Raw genomic sequence first — 17,593 nt, 5'->3', positions numbered from 1 at the left:
CTGAAATTAGGTTGTCATGTTTCATTCCGAAGTACTGTGAAAAAACAATGATACGCTGGTGTTCCAGCCTTGAGATTATAGTTTATCAAGGAGGTTGAATTGTTCTTCAATGCCCACTCATCCAACATCGAGTGTATCTACGAGTCCACCTCCATCAGATTAGGGTCCCCAGAGATCTCCTCCACCGTAACATATTTCCTCAAATCTTCCTTGGTAAACACCTTCTCGTTCAGGTAGGCTGTGGTGCCTTTGGCGAAGCGGTAGTCACGCTCCTTCTGGCCACGCTCGTTGGGCCTCAGATAGTTACGGAGAAGCTGAGTGGGCTTTTCCTTCTCAATCACACACACGTCAACATTGCTACCAGATCCGAGGTCGTTGAAGATACCAGCCTTGATGGCTTCGGACGTCAGGGCAATTGCATCTTCCTTGTTGAGATTAGGCCTCCACGTCGACTCGAAGACGGACATGGCTGCTAGCGAACCGGATCCCATGGTCACGTAGGGGAGCTTATCTGTTGATCCATGGGCGTGCACGGTGTAGAGACCAGTACCAGTTGGGTCAACACCCGCAACGACCAGATACGCGCCGATATGTCCCTGGTAACGGAATAGATGTTGCTTCAGCATGGTCATGCAGGTGATTACTCGCGGCGGTCGTCCCGTTGAAAGAGAGTGCAGTTCAATGTTGGAGCTGATGAGGGCGGTGGTAAATTCAGTGTCGGCAGCTGTCCCGGCCCCGGCACACCAGATCTTCGGAGCGATGTAGTGCAGTTTCTCACAGTTCTAATCCGGCGAAAATCGAACGGTTAGCGACAACAAATCTCGAGTCGCCTCTCCCGTATCTAAGACAATCCTGTCATACCTTGTCTGCCACAATGGGGCCGCTGGTCGCTCTGGTATCTGCAGCAATCTGTACAGAGCAGTCAGCATGAACCCAGCTTCATCCGCCAGAAATGTCGCAATCATCTGAGGGGACTAACCACAACTCCATTATCGAATATGCAGCCAACAATTGTTGTTCCTGTGCTTGTGGCTTTCGGACCCGGTGCTCCCTTGGCTTGGAGAGCCGCGTTGCGGTTGTAGTTGGAGAAGTCGAAGCCGGTCATCACGGCGATGGACGGCGGGGAACGAGGAAACCAAAGAAATAGCTTGGAGCTAGATGTTGTATTGAGAGGTATGGGGAGAATATATCAGGAGACAGGAAGCGAGAGGGTGAATCGAAAGGAGGAAGAGCTGGCAGAGAACGAGCTTGAAGCCGGAGAGCTGGACTCCAGGCTCTGGTCTTTGGAGTGACGAAGCTTCCCGCCGCCTAGTCCTTGATGCCTCAGGCCGTCAAGGCTAACATCAGTCCCGTGCCCAGAGCTCCTGCTGTTTTTGTTCCCCAAGAATTTGATAGTTCGCAACCGAATAGGCGAGGCTGCTCGGAGTCTCAGTTGCATGCTTCCCATCCCGTGAGCCAGGCTCTCATCAGTGGCGCGTAACTGCGACCGTTCCTCTATTTCTGCGCGTTCTACCCTTCCTCTTCACCCCCCTGCTTCTGAACTTGAAAGGAAGAGTTCTAGCTTCGCGCAGGTCCTCAATCGGAGCCTCAAACAACTCTCCAGCGTCAACCCTTCCCTTCGCCACCGCCGAGTTCCTTCTCTCCCCATGCTCCAAAGACCAGTTTATCCTTAGGCGACCGCCCTCGTTCTATATCGGCCGGTCTAGACAGACTTAGGATGGCTTTCCGCACAGGGATCTCAAACCCTGCGGGGAATATTCCAACTGAATTGGGACCTGAACTTCCGGATCTTTTCGCGGAGGTAAGTAATCTGGATACTCGTTCTCCGTTATTTCACTTAGGGCGCTCGTTAATCCGGAGAATAGGAGGTCGGTTTCAAAGGTGTTTCCAGCGACAGCAACGTCCAATTGCTCCCTACACCCTGGCCCACAGACGCGCTTCCTGCGCCTACTTCGACCCTCCTCGCTGTCGCGGCTACTAAAGGTATAGTCGTCGGCGCGGGACCGGATTCTCTTTCTATCTCGCCTACCGAAGCCGTCAGAGCAGCCATCTCTGCAGACACTGGGAAGGACAAGGTGAAGACAAAGCCGTTTCAGCCTCAAGCTACAATCTCCCTCCCAAGACGGCCCACGCATATAGCATTCGCCTTTGGTGACAGCGCATTGGTGCTTGCCACAGAGGACGGCCCTAGTCTTTCAGTCTTCGAGACAGGGAGTCTCCTACAACCAAATGCGCAGCCCGCCATATCTATTCCCACGAATGGCGCCACTTTCCGATTCATCGCCCCGAACCCTGCGCATGCGGAAGACTCTCATTCCTCTCTGGTGGCTCTTGTGACTACCGGCGGCGAACTCTTAGTTGCGGACCTTAAGGCGGGGAATCTCCTTTCGGGACCGAATGGGAACGTTCTGAAAACTGGAGTTAGTTCGATTTGCTGGAGTAACAAAGGGAAACAACTTGTAGCAGGTCTGGCCGATGGATCTGGTTTCCAGATGACCCCAGACGGAACCCAGAAGGACCTAATCCCGAGACCTCCCGATCTTACAGATCCCTGTCACGGTAAGTTTGGCTACAGAAAGTCCCATTCAGCATGGCTAACCTAGTTCAGTATCTTCCCTCGCCTGGCTTGAGAATGATATCTTCTTGATGGTTTACACCCCAAACGCTTCGGAAGATGATATGGGCTTAACGCCGTCGTCCTCATACTATATTATCACAAGAAGAAAGCAAGCCCCTTTCTTAATTCAGAAACTACCCGAGTTGGCTAGTCCTTTCGGTTTCAAACGTGCACCCGCTTACCAATTCATATGTCGGCTCCGGGACTATAAACCGCACTTAAAAGACGCTCTAATAGTGTCGTCCACAGCCTCTGCCGATGTTGGGCTAGTCACGCGGTCCGACCACCCGCTAGCAAGTGACGACAATGCTAAGACCACCGTGGGGTTATTTGTGACGACAGAAGTCAATGACGATGCGAAGAAAGCCTCTGTACCTCTGAAGGACTCTAACGATGAGACTTCAGTAATAGGGTTAGGAGTCGATCTTTCAAGCTCAGAAGTCGTGATATCTCCAATTCAGGGGGAAGACATCGATGAAAGTTCAACCCCTTTGCCGAATGTCCTCTTACTGAACCATGAGGGGATATTATGTTCCTGGTGGTTTATTTATTCTGATTCTATTCGTCAGAAAATAGCATATCATGGTCTCGCTTCAGTAAGTCCACAACAACAACCCGCGTTGCAACCGCAGGCAGCACCACCGCAGCGTACAACACAGCCAACTTTTGGCCAGCCAGCCTTTGGAAGCTCAGCTAGCGCCAGCACCTCGACCTTTGGTGCCCCAGCATTTGGCAAGCCGTCTGCCCCTGCGTTCGGAAGCCCATCGGCTCTAGGGAGGCCTCAGCAGCCTAGTTTTGGACAGCCCTCATTCGGTGCCCCGGCCTTTGGCACTCCTGCTTTCGGAACGCCCGCTGCATTAGGCTCCGTTGCGTCGCAATTGGGTAAATCTGGTTTTGGTCAACCACCAGCGCCTGGGAAAGGACTCGGCTCGCTGCCTTTTGCGGGCACCGGCTCCGCCTCAGGCGGTGGCTTTGGCTCGTTTGCAGGTGGAGGTGGGTTCGCCAGTCTCACGACCTCGAAGCCTTCAGAGGCCTCCCCATTCGGTCAGCCGACAAGCTCAAGCCCTTTTGCAAAGACTTCTGGGCCATCAGCGTTTGGCAGCCAGCTCAACAATAACACGGCATTTGCTCCCCAAAAGACACAGGATACAACAGGCGGCGGCCTTGGTGTTGGCTCCGGTGGCTTCGTTCTAGGTTCGACTTTCAAGGGCGATGGAACTGCCGCTAATGATGCTACAAAGCCGGAGAAGTCGTCTAGCTTGTTCTCATTTGGTTCAACGCTCGATGAGATGATATCCACACCAAACAAAACCAGCCCACCCACGGAAGCCATGGATGACATGGAGGATACCGCCGCTCCCCAACAGCCCATCCCCGAAGCCAAGGCACCAGCACCATCCTTATTCGGCGCACCCTCAAAACCTAGCGCTGGAGCTTCGGTTTTCGGGTCATTTGGATCCCAAGCACAAACCCAACAACCGTTCGGCTCAGCCCAGACGTCCAAATCACCATTTTCAATGTTCGGAACTACCGCAACTGATAATAAATTGCCAAGTCCTTCATCACCCCCTTCCGAAAAGACTGCAATTGCTAGCCCTCCTCTAACTCAGCCCAAGTCCCCAGAGCCTGAGACCAACCCTGCTATGTTGATACCGGAAGCACCTCTTCCCCCCGATCCGACCAGCAGAGCCGTGTACGGACCAGGTGACACATCCGCATCTTCCAACGTTTCTAAAAGCTCCGTCGACGATGCTCCACTCCCGCCCGATTTCACTGCTCTACGCAAGTCCCCTGAGCCTGAAAGCGAGCCACCCCTACCTCCAGACTTTTCGCTGAAGCCGAAAGAAGAGAACTCGCAACAAGCAGAAAAGGCACCACTGCCGCCTGATTTCACGAGACCGAGCGTCTCCCTCACGAAAGAGGCCCCCCCAATTCCTGATGGATCAGACGCAGATGAATCGGAGAAGGGTTCTCACGAAGCAGATGAGTCTGAATTTGAAGACAGCGGGGAGGATATCACACATGAGCTGGGCCAGCCGGAAACAACCGCCTCGAGCGCGAAATTGTCGCCAGAGAGTTCGTTTGATTTCAAGCAAGCCGAGGAGAGTCCGGGTGGACCATTGTTTGGCCGGATTTCTCAACCCAAAGAGTCCGGACGGCAACAATCACATCAGTTGTTCGGAGAGATAAGTAAACCTCTATTTCCTCAGCCGACGCATGCCTCTGAATCTCCACGATCTCCGAGCCCCGTACGACCAAGCCGCACCCAACAAGGTCTTCCTAAATTAGAAAATATTCGGTCCGTGAGTGCTCCTCACAAACCGGGAAGCGCTCTCGCTGCTCGAAAAGCATCCCTCTCGGAGTTAGCCAAACGCGAGAACCAGCTGAGGCCGGAACCTACCCCCGACTGGCAGCCACGAGGTCAACCCACCATCCAGACACAAGAAGAACCTTTGTCCGATGATGAAGACGAGCGACTCCGCGCAGATCTTAATCGGCCTCTGCAACCTGTTCCTACGCTTGATCCTTTCTTGCCTCACCAGGACTATACAGGCCAAACCACAAAGCCTGGAATACCAGGCCAGATTGAGAGGCTTTACCGAGATATCAATTCTATGGTTGACACTCTAGGTATCAATGCACGCTCCTTGTCCGCTTTTCTCTTGTACCAGCAAGACACGACAAAATCTAATTTGGTTGATACTCTGAAAGGGGGTACCCCGGTTGGCGTTCTGAACGAGAAATTGTTCCTTCAACAGATTGAGGACTTGGACGATGCCGTTGCTGTCCTCGTAAGTTCGCTGGAAGAGCAGCGAGTCCAAGGGGTTGAAGACAAGCTTGAAAGCTGTCGGGAGATGCTCGGCAAAGATATCCTCACGCTTCGCAACCAGTGCGCTAGTATCCGGAAGACTCTAGATGCTCACAGTGACACCGCTGCGATTGTTTCCGCGCCTCTTTCCGCCGAGCAGGCAACCCTCCAACAAGATCTCCGGTCATCATCAGCCGAGATCCAAGCGAAGCTGGCAGATCTTGAGTCGGCCGTGTCTCTTCTACGGGCAAAGATTGCAGATGCACCCCGCGCTGATGGATCACGGCAGCCGACCAGACGCCCAACTGTCGAAGCTGTTACTTCGACGATCGCGACCATGATGAATATGGTTGAAAGCAAGAGCGGCGATATTGATGTCTTAGAAGTCCAGCTGAAAAAGCTAGGCATCGACACATCAGCGGCGCCCAGTAGCCGGGAAGGTTCTCCGTTCGCCACACCCAGAACGGGGCTAGGAAAGATTCCTCCCACTCCTAGACCTCGTGGGTCCATAGATGGTCCCATTAGCCCGTATCATACCCCTGAACCTACGGCTCGAGGCGTGAGTTTCCGGTCCAGCGTCAATGGATCGGCGAAAGGTAGCAGGCTTCGGGCCGCGGAGGCCCTTGGTGATCTAGGCAGTAAGCGAGAGAGTACGCAATGGAAGGCCAAAATGCAGCGTAAGCAGCATATTATGGGCAGCTTGAGGAAGGCAATTGATGAAAAACAATCAAAGATTCGAAGTGTGGACGACATTTAGGATTCTTTTCACATCCACAGATGTTCATTTTTGCGCAAGGATTGATCAAATCGACAAGTCACGGCACGGAGCACTGGGGAATGGCAATACGTTATTTGTTCATAGATCTTACTATCCTGTGCTTTGATATTGGCGCCAGTTAGCTCACCAATCATCGGATAATAAAGCTCAAACGCATCGGTGCCCCTCGCATCCTGATGTTGTTCGTAGCTCTCCCAGCCAACAGCCAAAAGTTGCACAAACGCCTGTCCGGACTCATTCTTCCCGTGCTTAAACTCCCCTGGCCTCTCCACCTGGCCCAGCAGAAACGATTTCGCCCGCACCTTCTCCTCGACTTCTTCGGCGAGAGCTTTCCGGAAGGCCACGAGGTCCGCGCTAAGACTCGAACGGTCCTGCGGCGAGAGCGAGGTCGGGAAGGGCAGCGGCGCAAGTTCGGTGATGGAATTCGAAAGTAGGGTCTCTGTCGCGAGGGAGTCGTTCGAATCCGTTGGCTGGAGCGTTGTGAAGAGGGTCGTGATTTGCGTCTTTTCATGGAGGAAGGGGGTGAGGGGTGAGTTTGTTTGTTGGATGCCGCTGTGGGCGTCGGACCAGTCTATTCGATATCGCCATCGTCATTCTTCGTCTTTTTCAATTTGTTTTGCTTTCTAAAGTTTATGCGCTGGAGACATAACTTATGGTGCAAAAGGGAAGAAGAGCATAATTGGAATGGAAGAAACTAACCAATTGCCCAAACAATAACGTTCACATCCTCCCTTGTTCGACCCCATGCCGAGCCGAGATGTCCGCTTTGCTGGGTTGTTGCCCTGAAGACCTGTAGAAGGGCGGCGCCTTCGTCGTTCGAGGAATCCTCGGGCTTGACGGAGGGTTTGACGTGGAAGTATATGAATTCTGTGACGTGCGGCATTTTGAACCCTGATTGTAGGGAGAGTAATTCTTTGTCTTGTGGAAGGAAACTCGTGACGTCTATTGTCAGTATTGTATTCTATTTAATCCCTCTTCCCCCTGCAACCTGCGAGAGATCGAGGTGGAGGCCATCTCTCCTGTTAAGATGGAAACAGGCGCAGGCGCGGGGTTGTGGCTGATGTCATCGGCAAAAGTCTTGGTGGTGATGTCAAACTTACTCTCAAGTACTATCGGTCTAACTCGACAACAACAAAACAATGGGATCGTAATTATATAATTGGAAGAATACAGTCTCAATTGAGCTCAAGGGATAACACAGCTGAGGTTCAAAAGCTCGCTTTTCAAATGGTACAGCACAAAAGAGGCACGCTCCAGAACGAACCCACCAAGATCATCATAAGAGACGACGACTTTTATGTCGAGAATACACACAGCCCAAGTTGCTCCTGGAAGCAAAACGAATGAGGAAACACATTCACCCCCTGTTCAAATGCGGTGCTTTTCACTTTCTGCATTACGGGCAATTAGAATCAAAGAGCAATTGAGTCGAGGGAGGGGAACTAACCAAGTCGCGAGTATAGCATGTAAAGCGCCATCTGGTTGCACTCCTGAGTACCTGTGATGGTCACCAGACGCTCGTTGCTGTTCTCCTGGGGCTCGTTGATCTTGATCACACTGCCACTAAGGTGCCGAATTTCGTTGATCTTAGCACCTCCCTTGCCAATTATGGCACCGACCATATCATTGGGGATATAAATTTGTTGGGTCAGGGGCTGGCCAGGCATAGCACCACCCACAGGAGCCGCGGGGGTCGGGCCGCCACGTGGCTGAGCTGCCTGGGGCGCACCGTACGGAGCAGGCTGGTGGGGGCCAGCTCCAGAGTAGGGGGTGGTAGGCGCACCATAGTGCATATTCTGCTGTGCGACTGGAGCAGGCGCATGCTGCCCATGGAGGTAAGGAACGCCGTAAGCACCAGTTCCCGCCCGGTTGGGGTGGGGATGGTGGCGCTTGAACGTGTCGGGGTGACCATACTGCCCACCAGCAGGCTGGGGGACGTAAGGCACAACCTGCATGCCACCAGGGACAGCTCCGGCAGGTCCGCCGCTCCGGGTCGCGTACGCAGACGCCGCCGGTCCTCCGAAGCGCTCTGTGAGCTGCTCAACAAGGGTCACGGCGACGTAGTATGTGGCAATGTGAACAGCATCAGCAACACCAAGGATGACAAGGGAACGCTCGGTGGAGAGTGGAAGGCAAGCATCTGATGCGTTAAGCCGCGCTCCGGACGCCTCTTGGATCTCACGGATACGGCCACCGCCCTTGCCAATGATTGAGCCAATTAGAATGTGAGGAATTAACAATCGTAGGGGATATGTCTTGGACTGGGCAGTGGAAGCGGCGTCAAGGGGCTCGTTATTTAGGGTACGGATTATCAGACCAAAGGCCTATAATGGGCGGGTTAGTAGAAAGCCAGGGTAGGGTATCGAGAACAGAACAGACCTTTGCAACCGCATCCTGTGGGCCACTGACAGTCAAGATACGCTCCACGGCACCACGCGAGTAGTCGCTAACGGTGCATTTGGCGCCTGACAAGCGGCGGATTTGGGATACATTCTCACCGCCCTTACCGATGACGGTGGCAGCCTCTTGGCTGGAAATTACAGCGCGAATGTGAATCCAGCTGGACTCGTCCTGGGGCCGCTGTTCAGGCTGGGATCCAGCAGCTTCGCCATGAGAGGCAGTCGACTGAATCGGCTGGGTCTCGTTGAGCGCTCCCTTGGAGTTAGAGGCATCCAGGACAACAGTGTCACCCTGGCCGTCAGCATCAGTTGCGCCGGGGCCGGCCTTCACTTCTGCGTGGCTGTCGGATTCTTCTCCTTTTACTACTTTATCCAAAGCGGGACGCTTGGCCTCCGGCTGGTCATTCGGACCGGAGGGCGAAGAAGGGTCCTCAAGCGGACGCTTGGTCGACTGTAAGGCGGATGGAGAGGCGGACATTATGTCAACTGTGCGGCTTTGCGTCGCTTACGCAGAGAGTCGATGTGAAAAGGTATCTGTCTTCTTTATTTTGATCGACTATGTACACCAGGATTTCCCAGGGGAGCGTGCTGGTGTGGCGTTCGGTTGGGGAGGGAATCTGGTGCTTGGAGAAACTGGGAAGTCTGATGATCGTGCACAGTGAAGGGAGAGAGGCGGGAGAAATGTGAATCGGCGAAGGTGGGAGTGCTGTATGATGACGGGCCTTGAAAAGCAGGAAGCTTCGCGGAAGCAAAGCGGTGGTAAGGTAGGAAGAAACAAGAGAAATGGCTTGAACCGGACCGGGTCTGGTGGAAGCGGAGCAAGGGTGTTGGTGCTGGGCGGTGATAGGAGGTGGATTGGAAGATTCCGGCGTGCTTGGGAGCTGGGCGAATGAAAAGCGTGGGCAAGAGATAGAAGCAGATTGAAATGAGAAGAGATTTGAAGAGTCGAAATGACTGTCAAGGCCCGTTCTACCCCTTTGCTTTCCAAATTTACTGGATGCTTGCGTTCGTGCAGGGGTACAAGGCAGATAGTCCTGGAGTCCAACTAGGGTGAAAGACTCCAAAGGAGTGGTGCAAGAAGGACACGAATAAATTGGCTTAGCGCCTCGAAAATAGAAGGGGATGAGAAAAGGAGAAGAGATGAGGTTGAGGATAGGCAAAGGAGCAAGGAGCCAGTGTCGCGGTGAGGGAGTGAAGTCGAGGGAAGAAGTTGAAGCGATTTGCTGGCAGGACGCTAGTCCGCTCTTGGTAGTATGGTCAGGTGAGCTCCGAAAACGGCCCGAGGCGTCGCGTCTTGAGTGTGCTCTGATTTGGGGCGTGATGCATTTCTTCAAGTGGAGTGATGGCGTCAATTACACAGACGGACGTGTCCCAAGAGCGACTCGAACACGTCAAGAGCTTTGCCAATGACCGTCGAAAGGTCGAGGACTTCTACAACCAGCAGCGGATAAGCTCGTCCGATACCCAAGCTTATGAGAGGAAATTGGATGATACACTGAGGGAACTTCAGGATCGCGTGAGACGCCAGGAGGAAGAGCTGCGCAGGGTATGTCCACATGAAATCACTCACCAGACAGACACCACGAATGGCACAGCGCCAACTCACACGCGGTACAGCTTCGAGCCGCGAATGCCAACCACATTTCTGAAATAGGCTCAGAGCGATCAGCTCGCATCGCACAAGTACGAAGAGCCAAAAAAGCCTACGACTCGCTCTTAAAATCGGACACGAATCTGCCAACGCCGGACTCCCCGCTACCTTCTCTCATTGCACTCGAGGAGACAGCGCGCATTATCCAGGAAAGCAGGATATCCGCCTCTGTGACAGCTGAGAGACTCGCAGATGCGCGCCAACGTCTCCAGTCTGAAGAGACGAACCTGCGTGATGCGCAGACAATAAGAGATGGTATTCACGAACGAATAGACAGCATCAAGAAAGACAAATCGGCAAACAGAGAAAAGCTACCTTCCGAGGTCGCGCGCGAACTGCTGGAAGAGCGGCGACGGAGGAAGGATAGCCTTGATAAAGAAACTGATCGCACGAGGGACGCGCTGCATTCGTTCTGTGACAAAACCCTCGCGTTGATGATCGCAGCTGAGGACCTGGGTGGCCCTGCCGTTGGAGACGTAGCAGACATAACGGATGCCACTCTCGCAGCCGGATACACTCGTCACGGGAAACCAAAAAAGCCCAAGACGACAGAAGTAGAGGACCAGAGCAATGGCCAGCATCGGATTGATGATATGATCCGTCGCCAAACTGGACAGGAACGCAATGAACCATCTAACAAGAGAGAGGCAGCAGCGACGGAGATGCATGAGCTTCTTGACGCTCTACTAGACGCCGGTTCTTCTTATATAGACCTTCCCCGAGAGTCAGCTGCGACGAGGTTTCTCGTCAGAGCAAAAGTCGCCCAGTTTCATCCACGTGATGCAAGGCGATTAAGGTTGCTCGAGTTTGGTCGTTCACTTCATGATTGAATGACACTACAACTTCATCTACGCAATTTATGAGTCTTTGGATGAACTAAGCTTTGTGATCGGGCCCTGCTGCACTGTGGTTTGATCTTGGCTTTTCAGGGGAGCCTGGTTGGAGTAAGAATGGTCCTCACACGACCGAGTTCACGGATGATCACATCCACCAGTAAGATACTATAATATCTTTAATTGATATCAATAAAACCAGCATAACATATTCTAATGTGATGGGCTGTGAGATTTTCCATCCGGCTGAGCTACGTACCCTGTGTGGGCATGCTGGAAGGGCGTTGCTCATGGGTCGACCCTCTTAGATATTCCGTACTTACAAATGCTGCTTCAACGCGTGCATTAACACGACACATTGGTTCTCAACATGCTTTGCGCCTTGCTGTCATATTGTCTGTAAAGTTACAATCCCCAGAGGACGCTGGCAATCTAGTTCGGACACGAAGTCTATGGCAGAATCCGAAATCCCTCCGAGTGAATATTCTATGCCGGTGTGCCATCCACGACGCGAATGGGGTTGATTCGATCCCCTACCACCGGAGAGGTCCAATTTGTTCCCCGGCCCGGAGAGGGAAAGAGGCCAGATTGATGTCAACTGCCTCCGAAGCGATAGAAGATTGACTAGCCGGTCCGACTACTGGTGCTAGAAGTAGATTCTAAGCCAGCCATCCAAGGGCTTAAAACTTGATAATCGCACAAGCTCAATACCATTGCGGGAGTATAGTACTGCTCCCCGTCACTTGTTTACCACTGGTGAGCTTGAGGGAGCAACTGCAACCATTCCATCTTTCGTACGATATGTTTAAGGTGCTTAACGTGTATCTGTCCATCATAAACTCTTGTAATCGGCCTGGCGAATAAGGCTATCGAATCCCTATACCTGTGCCGTCCCGAAGCCTTGGTAAAACTCTACCTTGGTTGGCCGGTTTCTCCAGACCGAGCATCCCCAGATGTGTCCATTTCAGGTTTAATTTCCAACCCACCTGCAGGCATTTCCTGCCGACGAGTGGACTATACTACACTTCTACTAGCATTGCGTACGAAAGGAGCGGTTGCCCATGAGGCAAACTCCACGCACGACGTTGAGTCCCTACGTAAAGCTCAGGCTGCCAGTGGACAAATGTCTCAGCCGCGGAGCCGTTATGGCATTATCCATCAACTCGTTTGTGACAGTGTCACTGGAATACAACCTAGAATTATTACATGCAGACCACTAGTAGTATGGTTTTTCTAGACAAATAACGCCTTTCGCTATACAGTGCTCTGGTGGATATCATCTCTACCTGTATATACTTAAACAGGAGAAAGCTGGAGGGGGAATAAAACGCCTAGATATGCAACGCGCCAATAATTTTCAAAAGCGAACCATCCCGTGATTTACCATCAAACTCATTATAGATGATGTACGCCGAAGAAAAGAATTCATACATCATATTGGCATCAGAGCAATCTGGCTAGCGGACTGCGTCTGTTTCCCCTTCGTCCCTCGGTAGGAGCCACCTTGCGAGCGGTTATTCGTCTTGGACTTCGACCGCGAACTCTTGGCTTGAGGTTTTGGGTCGGCGCTCTGGCGGCGAGACCGCTTGGTGGATTTTCGCTTCTGAGGTCTAGAGCTGCCAGCTCTTAGCGAGGGTTGGTACTCATCATGCGAATCTCCCGTGGTTTGCTGGGTTCTCGTGAAATACTGGCTTGTGACGATATCTTCATCGGGTTGTACGGCACTCGCGTGATCCATGATATCGTCGAAGTCACTAAATTCGTCGCCGCTGCTATAATTGACGACGTTGTGATGATTCGGGTCAGGGACAATGCCATCTGCATCATCACGTTCCTTCTTGAGTTCAGAATAACGACGTTGAGTATCGCGTATTAGTTTGAGTATTTTGTTGCCGTATCGATGCACTTTGTCTGGGTCAATGTTGGGAATCTGGAGCATCTCCGCTTTATCTGTACCGTATCAATACGCTTGCGTTCTCTTATAACTCCAGTATCAGTTCGCAGTTACCTTTTGGGAAAACCATAACCATTTCACGAAGGATGGTATCACTAAACGGCTGATTTCGAAGCGCTTTCTCGAGGACGAGCTACAGAAGGAGTTAGCAACGGTTAGTCACATAGTTGGTTTATAGGTTGGGGAGAGTGGATAAACGGCGTACATTCTGACAGTAGTTTTTAGCATAAAACATAAAATCTTCCGCGACTGCCTTGTGGAGAGGGTCCAGCTGATCGAACCGGTGATCTTGAGTGATTGGCGGTCCAGGGAGTTTCTTTTCCTTGCGCTCGCTTTTGCCGGCAACGCGAACCGGTTCAAACCCATCGCTATCCGTATGAGCATCAGACTCAATATCCACCACGTTAGCGTGTCGATAACGTGCCAACCGGCGGCGATTCGCCGACTGTACAGGTGACGAGACATTTGTAGATTGAGGCAGATCGTCTTTGTGGTCGTCACTACGTTTTCGAGCTTTGCCATTCGGCGAGACTCGAATGTCAAGTTTTAGCCGCCGGCGGCCGCTTTCAAAATCCGCGGCATGTGCTCCCAGTTTGATGTATTGCGTAGGGAAAGCGCCCTTGAACACCACATTCTCTTCTTTCAGTGCGCCCTCACCAAGGAGTTTGCGGAAGAGCCGTTCTGCGCTTCCTAGCTCGATATCCGCGCCGTGACCGAAGCAAGGCGCTTGCTTATGCTCCGGAGACTTGAATTTTTTAGTGGATCCCCGCAATATATTCACAAGGTACGCCAGTGTGACTCTGTCCCCTAATTCCTGAAAATACCGGACAATCTTGATTGCTGATGCAGCATGCTCGGAAAAGTCCTGTATCTCCAAGGTAGTGTCGGACTTGCAGTTGTCGCAAGAAGCATTGCAATCCTCTCGCCGGAAGTATTCGCTAAAATAAGCCAAAATTTGCACCCTCCTGCAGTCACTCATGTTTTCGCAATATCGCGCGACATCACGTAGCATTTTGGACTGTCGACTTTTCTGTGAGCTATTGAGATCATCGTTTTTCTTGATCATACCCTCGAGGATGTTCAAGTCTCGATAGCTGTAGAAGAGGTAGCAACCAGAGCGCCTTCCATCGCGTCCGGCGCGTCCAGTCTCCTGGTAATATCCTTCCAAGCTTTTAGGGATGCTGTGATGTATAACGAATCGCACGTCTGGCTTGTCGATACCCATCCCGAAAGCAATCGTGGCGACTATGACATGGATCCGTCCAGATTGCCAACGTTGTTGAACCCGAGACCGAGCGTCTGCATCCAAACCCGCATGGTAGTGCTCGGCTTTTATCTGATGGTCCTTTCGAAGCTTTTCCGCTACCTTTTCGCAGTTATCACGCGAAAGACAATAGACAATACCGGACTTATTCCGATATGAGCCAGTAATGATACATGCTATACTGCGCACGAGTTCAGCGGCTTTTCCTTTGGGTCGCACCTCATACGTGAGGTTAGGCCTATTAAAGCTTTGGGTAAATATTTCGCAGCCGCCCATTTTCAGATTATGGATGACATCGACCTTGACATTCTCTGTTGCTGTTGCAGTCAACGCCATCATGGGAACACCCGGTATTCGACTCCGAAGTCCGCCAAGTTCTTTGTAGTCTGGGCGAAAATCATGGCCCCATTGACTTACGCAGTGCGCTTCATCAATGACAATCCGTGCTAATCTCTGCTTTTCGTTGAGCTTTTCGAGGCAATTGGCCACAGACTGGTTTTTGTTGATCATTTCGGGTGTAATGTAGAGGATTTCAATGTGCTTCTCCGCAGCTTGGCCAGACAGTGTGCTCAAAATCCACTGACGCTCTTCCCTCTGTGTTTCTCCATTTATTAAGTACGCTTTGATCTTCTTTTGCCGCAGATGGAAGACCTGGTCCTCCATCAAACTCAGAAGTGGAGATATCACGATCGTGACCCCTTTAGTCGAGCCGCTAGAAACAACAGAGGGCAGTTGGTAACATAGGGACTTCCCACCACCTGTTGGCATCAACACAAACGCATCTTTCCCGCTGAGTGTTGCATCAATTGCTTCAAGCTGATTCATCCGAAACCCTCGAAGATGAAATCTCTCCTTCAGCGCATTCTTCACATCCTTCGTCCATGGATGTTGGCCCCATAGGGAACCGTGAGTTTGCGATTTCTGCGTGGCAGGGAGTCTTGATGCGTTCCCGGAGGTTTCACCAAACACGGGGCGGCTGTGAGGGCCATGGTTCTCACTTGCAAGGGGCAGTTCATCCTGAAAAGAGTCCGCAGCTTCCAGCATTTCCTCGTCCAAAGCATCTATATCGAATTCGTCAATGTCCTCCAACTGAGGCGGAGGGGAGCGCATCGTTCTTGTGAACGTTGTCTCATTGTCGCTAAGCATCGGGTCATCGTAGTCAAACTGTCCAGCTTTTGGAAGAACCTTGACGCTATTCGCAACGGGCGTTGTTCTATACTTTAACGGATTCAACTGAGACTTGTGCATGTTAAAAGAAGGCGGCGCAAACGAAGGACTAAAAGCACTGCTGCATGGCACGGTGCTTTTGCCAAGTTGGCAGTTGTTGAGGCTACTATTTGACGTTGGAGGTAAAGCTCCTCGCCGTTCACAGTTAGATCCCGAGTTGTCTAACGGGGTATTTCCCAGAACTGAGAATAAATCAGCCTCTAGAAGTAGGCGACGTATATCTGCCTCGACATGTTGCATTTGTGATAGAACTTTCTTCTGCTGTTCGATCTCCGGCAGTGTAGGTGGTGGAAATCCGTCTCGTTGTATGACCTGCAAGATAGCATGCTTCAAAGACCGAGATTCGGCTTCGCATGATTGATAGATAGATTTCAGCGTTTTCAATGTCGCAATCGCTTTGATTCGAGCTGTAATGGTTTGATTCTCCGAGATGAGTGCGATGAGTTCTGGAGAGTGTTCGCCCCTCATTACCCCTTCGTAGATAATATCTGAATTCTTCTTAACGTCGTCCTGCAAACGTGAAACCAGCCCCTCTAGCTGGCTTTCAGGGATTTTCAGAAACTTTTCAACATCCCAATCCAAGGGCTCATTGTCAGATTTGGAGGTACCCGACAATAGCGGTGGGACACGATGGGAGTCGTGAGGGGCCGCAGAAGGTTCCTTTGTGGCAATCGAGCGAGTTGTTTTTGGCATATCCAATGAATTCGGGGATAATGGTACTTGTCGCTTTGGTGAAAGAATCGGTTTCGGGGTTTTTGTGGGGTTCTCCGAAGGCAGAGCCGGGTATAACGAAGCCTCCACTGTTTGAGGCAAATCCCGTCTGCCATCGATCAAGCCTTCAAACAAGCTCCCAACGCTGTCATCATCGGTATCAGGGATAGATCGATCTTTCCCGATACGTTTAGCCGAGGTGTGCCCCTGTTTCCTGGTACTGGATGGAGGAATATCATTAGAGGGAGGGTGTGACACCTTTCCACGGGGAGTTTGGGTCGAAAGAGGTCGGTCAACCCTACCAGAAGCCAAAGGCGAGCGGCCTCCGCAACGATCTCTCGGAGAAATGAGATCAGATGCATACTCGTCGCTCTTCCTTTTCTTTCCTCGTTTGCCCAACGGTTCTTTTCTAGACGCAGCTCCCTCGGTCCAAAGGCGGCGTGGCTCTCCGAACTCTTCTCTCGTCTCGGACGAAGGCGTGCGGCGATCGAAGTCACCGGTCAAATCAATCGTGTCAATGTCTTGTAACGATGACAATACTTCCAGCTCCTGTCTCGGGCGAACAGGGGTTGATAACGGTTCTTCGAGGTCGCAAAAGGACGAAAGCGTACTAGAGGGTCCTTAGTAGCACCATGCGTCAGCATATGGGACGGTTTGAACATTCTGGGGGGGGGTAAAGAGCTGTACCTTTAGCTGCCTTACTGCGAAGAGTCCGGGCTGTTTCTCGTTTCGTTGGGGAGCGGATTTTTTGAGCCTTTTGAGCCGACCCATGGGGCTCACTTGTCCGACTGAGCATTCGGGGTTTGCTCGCCGACGGGGGAGCTAACATCAGACGCGCCATATCTGTGTCGGAACCTAACTCGATTTCATCACCCACATCATTTTTGACGCTGGTCGGGACGATCGGTTGTGAATCCTTGATACTAAGCTCTTCGGTTTGACTGGCGATCAAACTCAGTGCTGGGCCAGAATTGCTATGGGAATCGTTTGGGTTGACATGAGACTCCCATGCGGCCGGCGTCAGAACTGGGAAGAGCGACGGGCCTTGATTCAACAGCCATTCGAGATGTGTGTTCAGATTGCTTTTAGTCATAGGGGCGTATACTCATGTTCATCGTTCCCTTGACAATCTCAAACGGGACAGTCGTGCTCGTTCACTGGACAATTCGTCTTTCTCTGTGACCCGAGGGCAATCATCTCATGGATGCTGGCACGCGTCTCGAAGACGAAACGCGCGGTCACGTGGGCGGTGGGAGTTGGTTGCCGTAGAATTTTCGGCCCATGAATTTCTCCATTCATTCCTCGAGTATCTTGCGCACTCGATCCTCTGCGGACGGCTATCCTCGTCCG

The 17,593-nt window shown here is 51.9% G+C and overlaps 6 protein-coding genes across 6 annotated transcripts; 2 read left to right on the top strand and 4 right to left on the bottom strand.

Moving 5' to 3' along the window:
* Positions 1–18: 18 nt before the first annotated feature.
* On the bottom strand, positions 19–1,297 carry pup1 (proteasome core particle subunit beta 2). The gene is made up of 3 exons (XM_071026214.1): positions 980–1,297; positions 862–909; positions 19–782 (listed from the first exon to the last, which is right to left on the bottom strand). The coding sequence occupies exons 1-3, from the start codon at positions 1,103–1,105 to the stop codon at positions 138–140; spliced, it is 819 nt and encodes a 272-aa protein (XP_070889759.1). The 5' UTR covers positions 1,106–1,297; the 3' UTR covers positions 19–137.
* Positions 1,298–1,586: 289 nt separating this feature from the next.
* Positions 1,587–6,282, top strand: BJX67DRAFT_247459 (FG-nucleoporin NUP159). The gene is made up of 3 exons (XM_071026213.1): positions 1,587–1,801; positions 1,866–2,559; positions 2,609–6,282. Exons 1-3 carry the CDS (start codon positions 1,718–1,720, stop codon positions 6,181–6,183), a joined length of 4,353 nt encoding a protein of 1,450 aa, XP_070889758.1. The 5' UTR covers positions 1,587–1,717; the 3' UTR covers positions 6,184–6,282.
* A 12-nt stretch (positions 6,283–6,294) lies between these two features.
* On the bottom strand, positions 6,295–7,087 carry BJX67DRAFT_378101 (uncharacterized protein; the record flags this gene model as incomplete). Its single annotated transcript, XM_071032279.1, has 3 exons — positions 6,295–6,304; positions 6,358–6,775; positions 6,904–7,087. The coding sequence occupies 3 exons, from the start codon at positions 7,085–7,087 to the stop codon at positions 6,295–6,297; spliced, it is 612 nt and encodes a 203-aa protein (XP_070889757.1).
* A 485-nt stretch (positions 7,088–7,572) lies between these two features.
* On the bottom strand, positions 7,573–9,081 carry BJX67DRAFT_378100 (telomere maintenance protein PBP2; the record flags this gene model as incomplete). Its single annotated transcript, XM_071032278.1, has 3 exons — positions 7,573–7,595; positions 7,652–8,528; positions 8,584–9,081. 3 exons carry the CDS (start codon positions 9,079–9,081, stop codon positions 7,573–7,575), a joined length of 1,398 nt encoding a protein of 465 aa, XP_070889756.1.
* A 722-nt stretch (positions 9,082–9,803) lies between these two features.
* BJX67DRAFT_247448 (uncharacterized protein) lies at positions 9,804–11,290 on the top strand. Its single transcript, XM_071026212.1, has 2 exons — positions 9,804–10,149; positions 10,221–11,290. The coding sequence occupies exons 1-2, from the start codon at positions 9,946–9,948 to the stop codon at positions 11,082–11,084; spliced, it is 1,068 nt and encodes a 355-aa protein (XP_070889755.1). The 5' UTR covers positions 9,804–9,945; the 3' UTR covers positions 11,085–11,290.
* A 1,003-nt stretch (positions 11,291–12,293) lies between these two features.
* On the bottom strand, positions 12,294–17,427 carry BJX67DRAFT_247405 (RecQ family helicase MusN). The gene is made up of 4 exons (XM_071026211.1): positions 16,931–17,427; positions 13,247–16,863; positions 13,096–13,174; positions 12,294–13,037 (listed from the first exon to the last, which is right to left on the bottom strand). Exons 1-4 carry the CDS (start codon positions 17,334–17,336, stop codon positions 12,520–12,522), a joined length of 4,620 nt encoding a protein of 1,539 aa, XP_070889754.1. The 5' UTR covers positions 17,337–17,427; the 3' UTR covers positions 12,294–12,519.
* Positions 17,428–17,593: the final 166 nt, after the last annotated feature.

Source organism: Aspergillus lucknowensis (assembly GCF_044049455.1).
Source record: "Aspergillus lucknowensis strain CBS 449.75 chromosome Unknown BJX67scaffold_5, whole genome shotgun sequence".
NCBI classification, from domain to species: domain Eukaryota; kingdom Fungi; phylum Ascomycota; class Eurotiomycetes; order Eurotiales; family Aspergillaceae; genus Aspergillus; species Aspergillus lucknowensis.
This window is presented reverse-complemented; position numbering and strand designations above follow the sequence as displayed.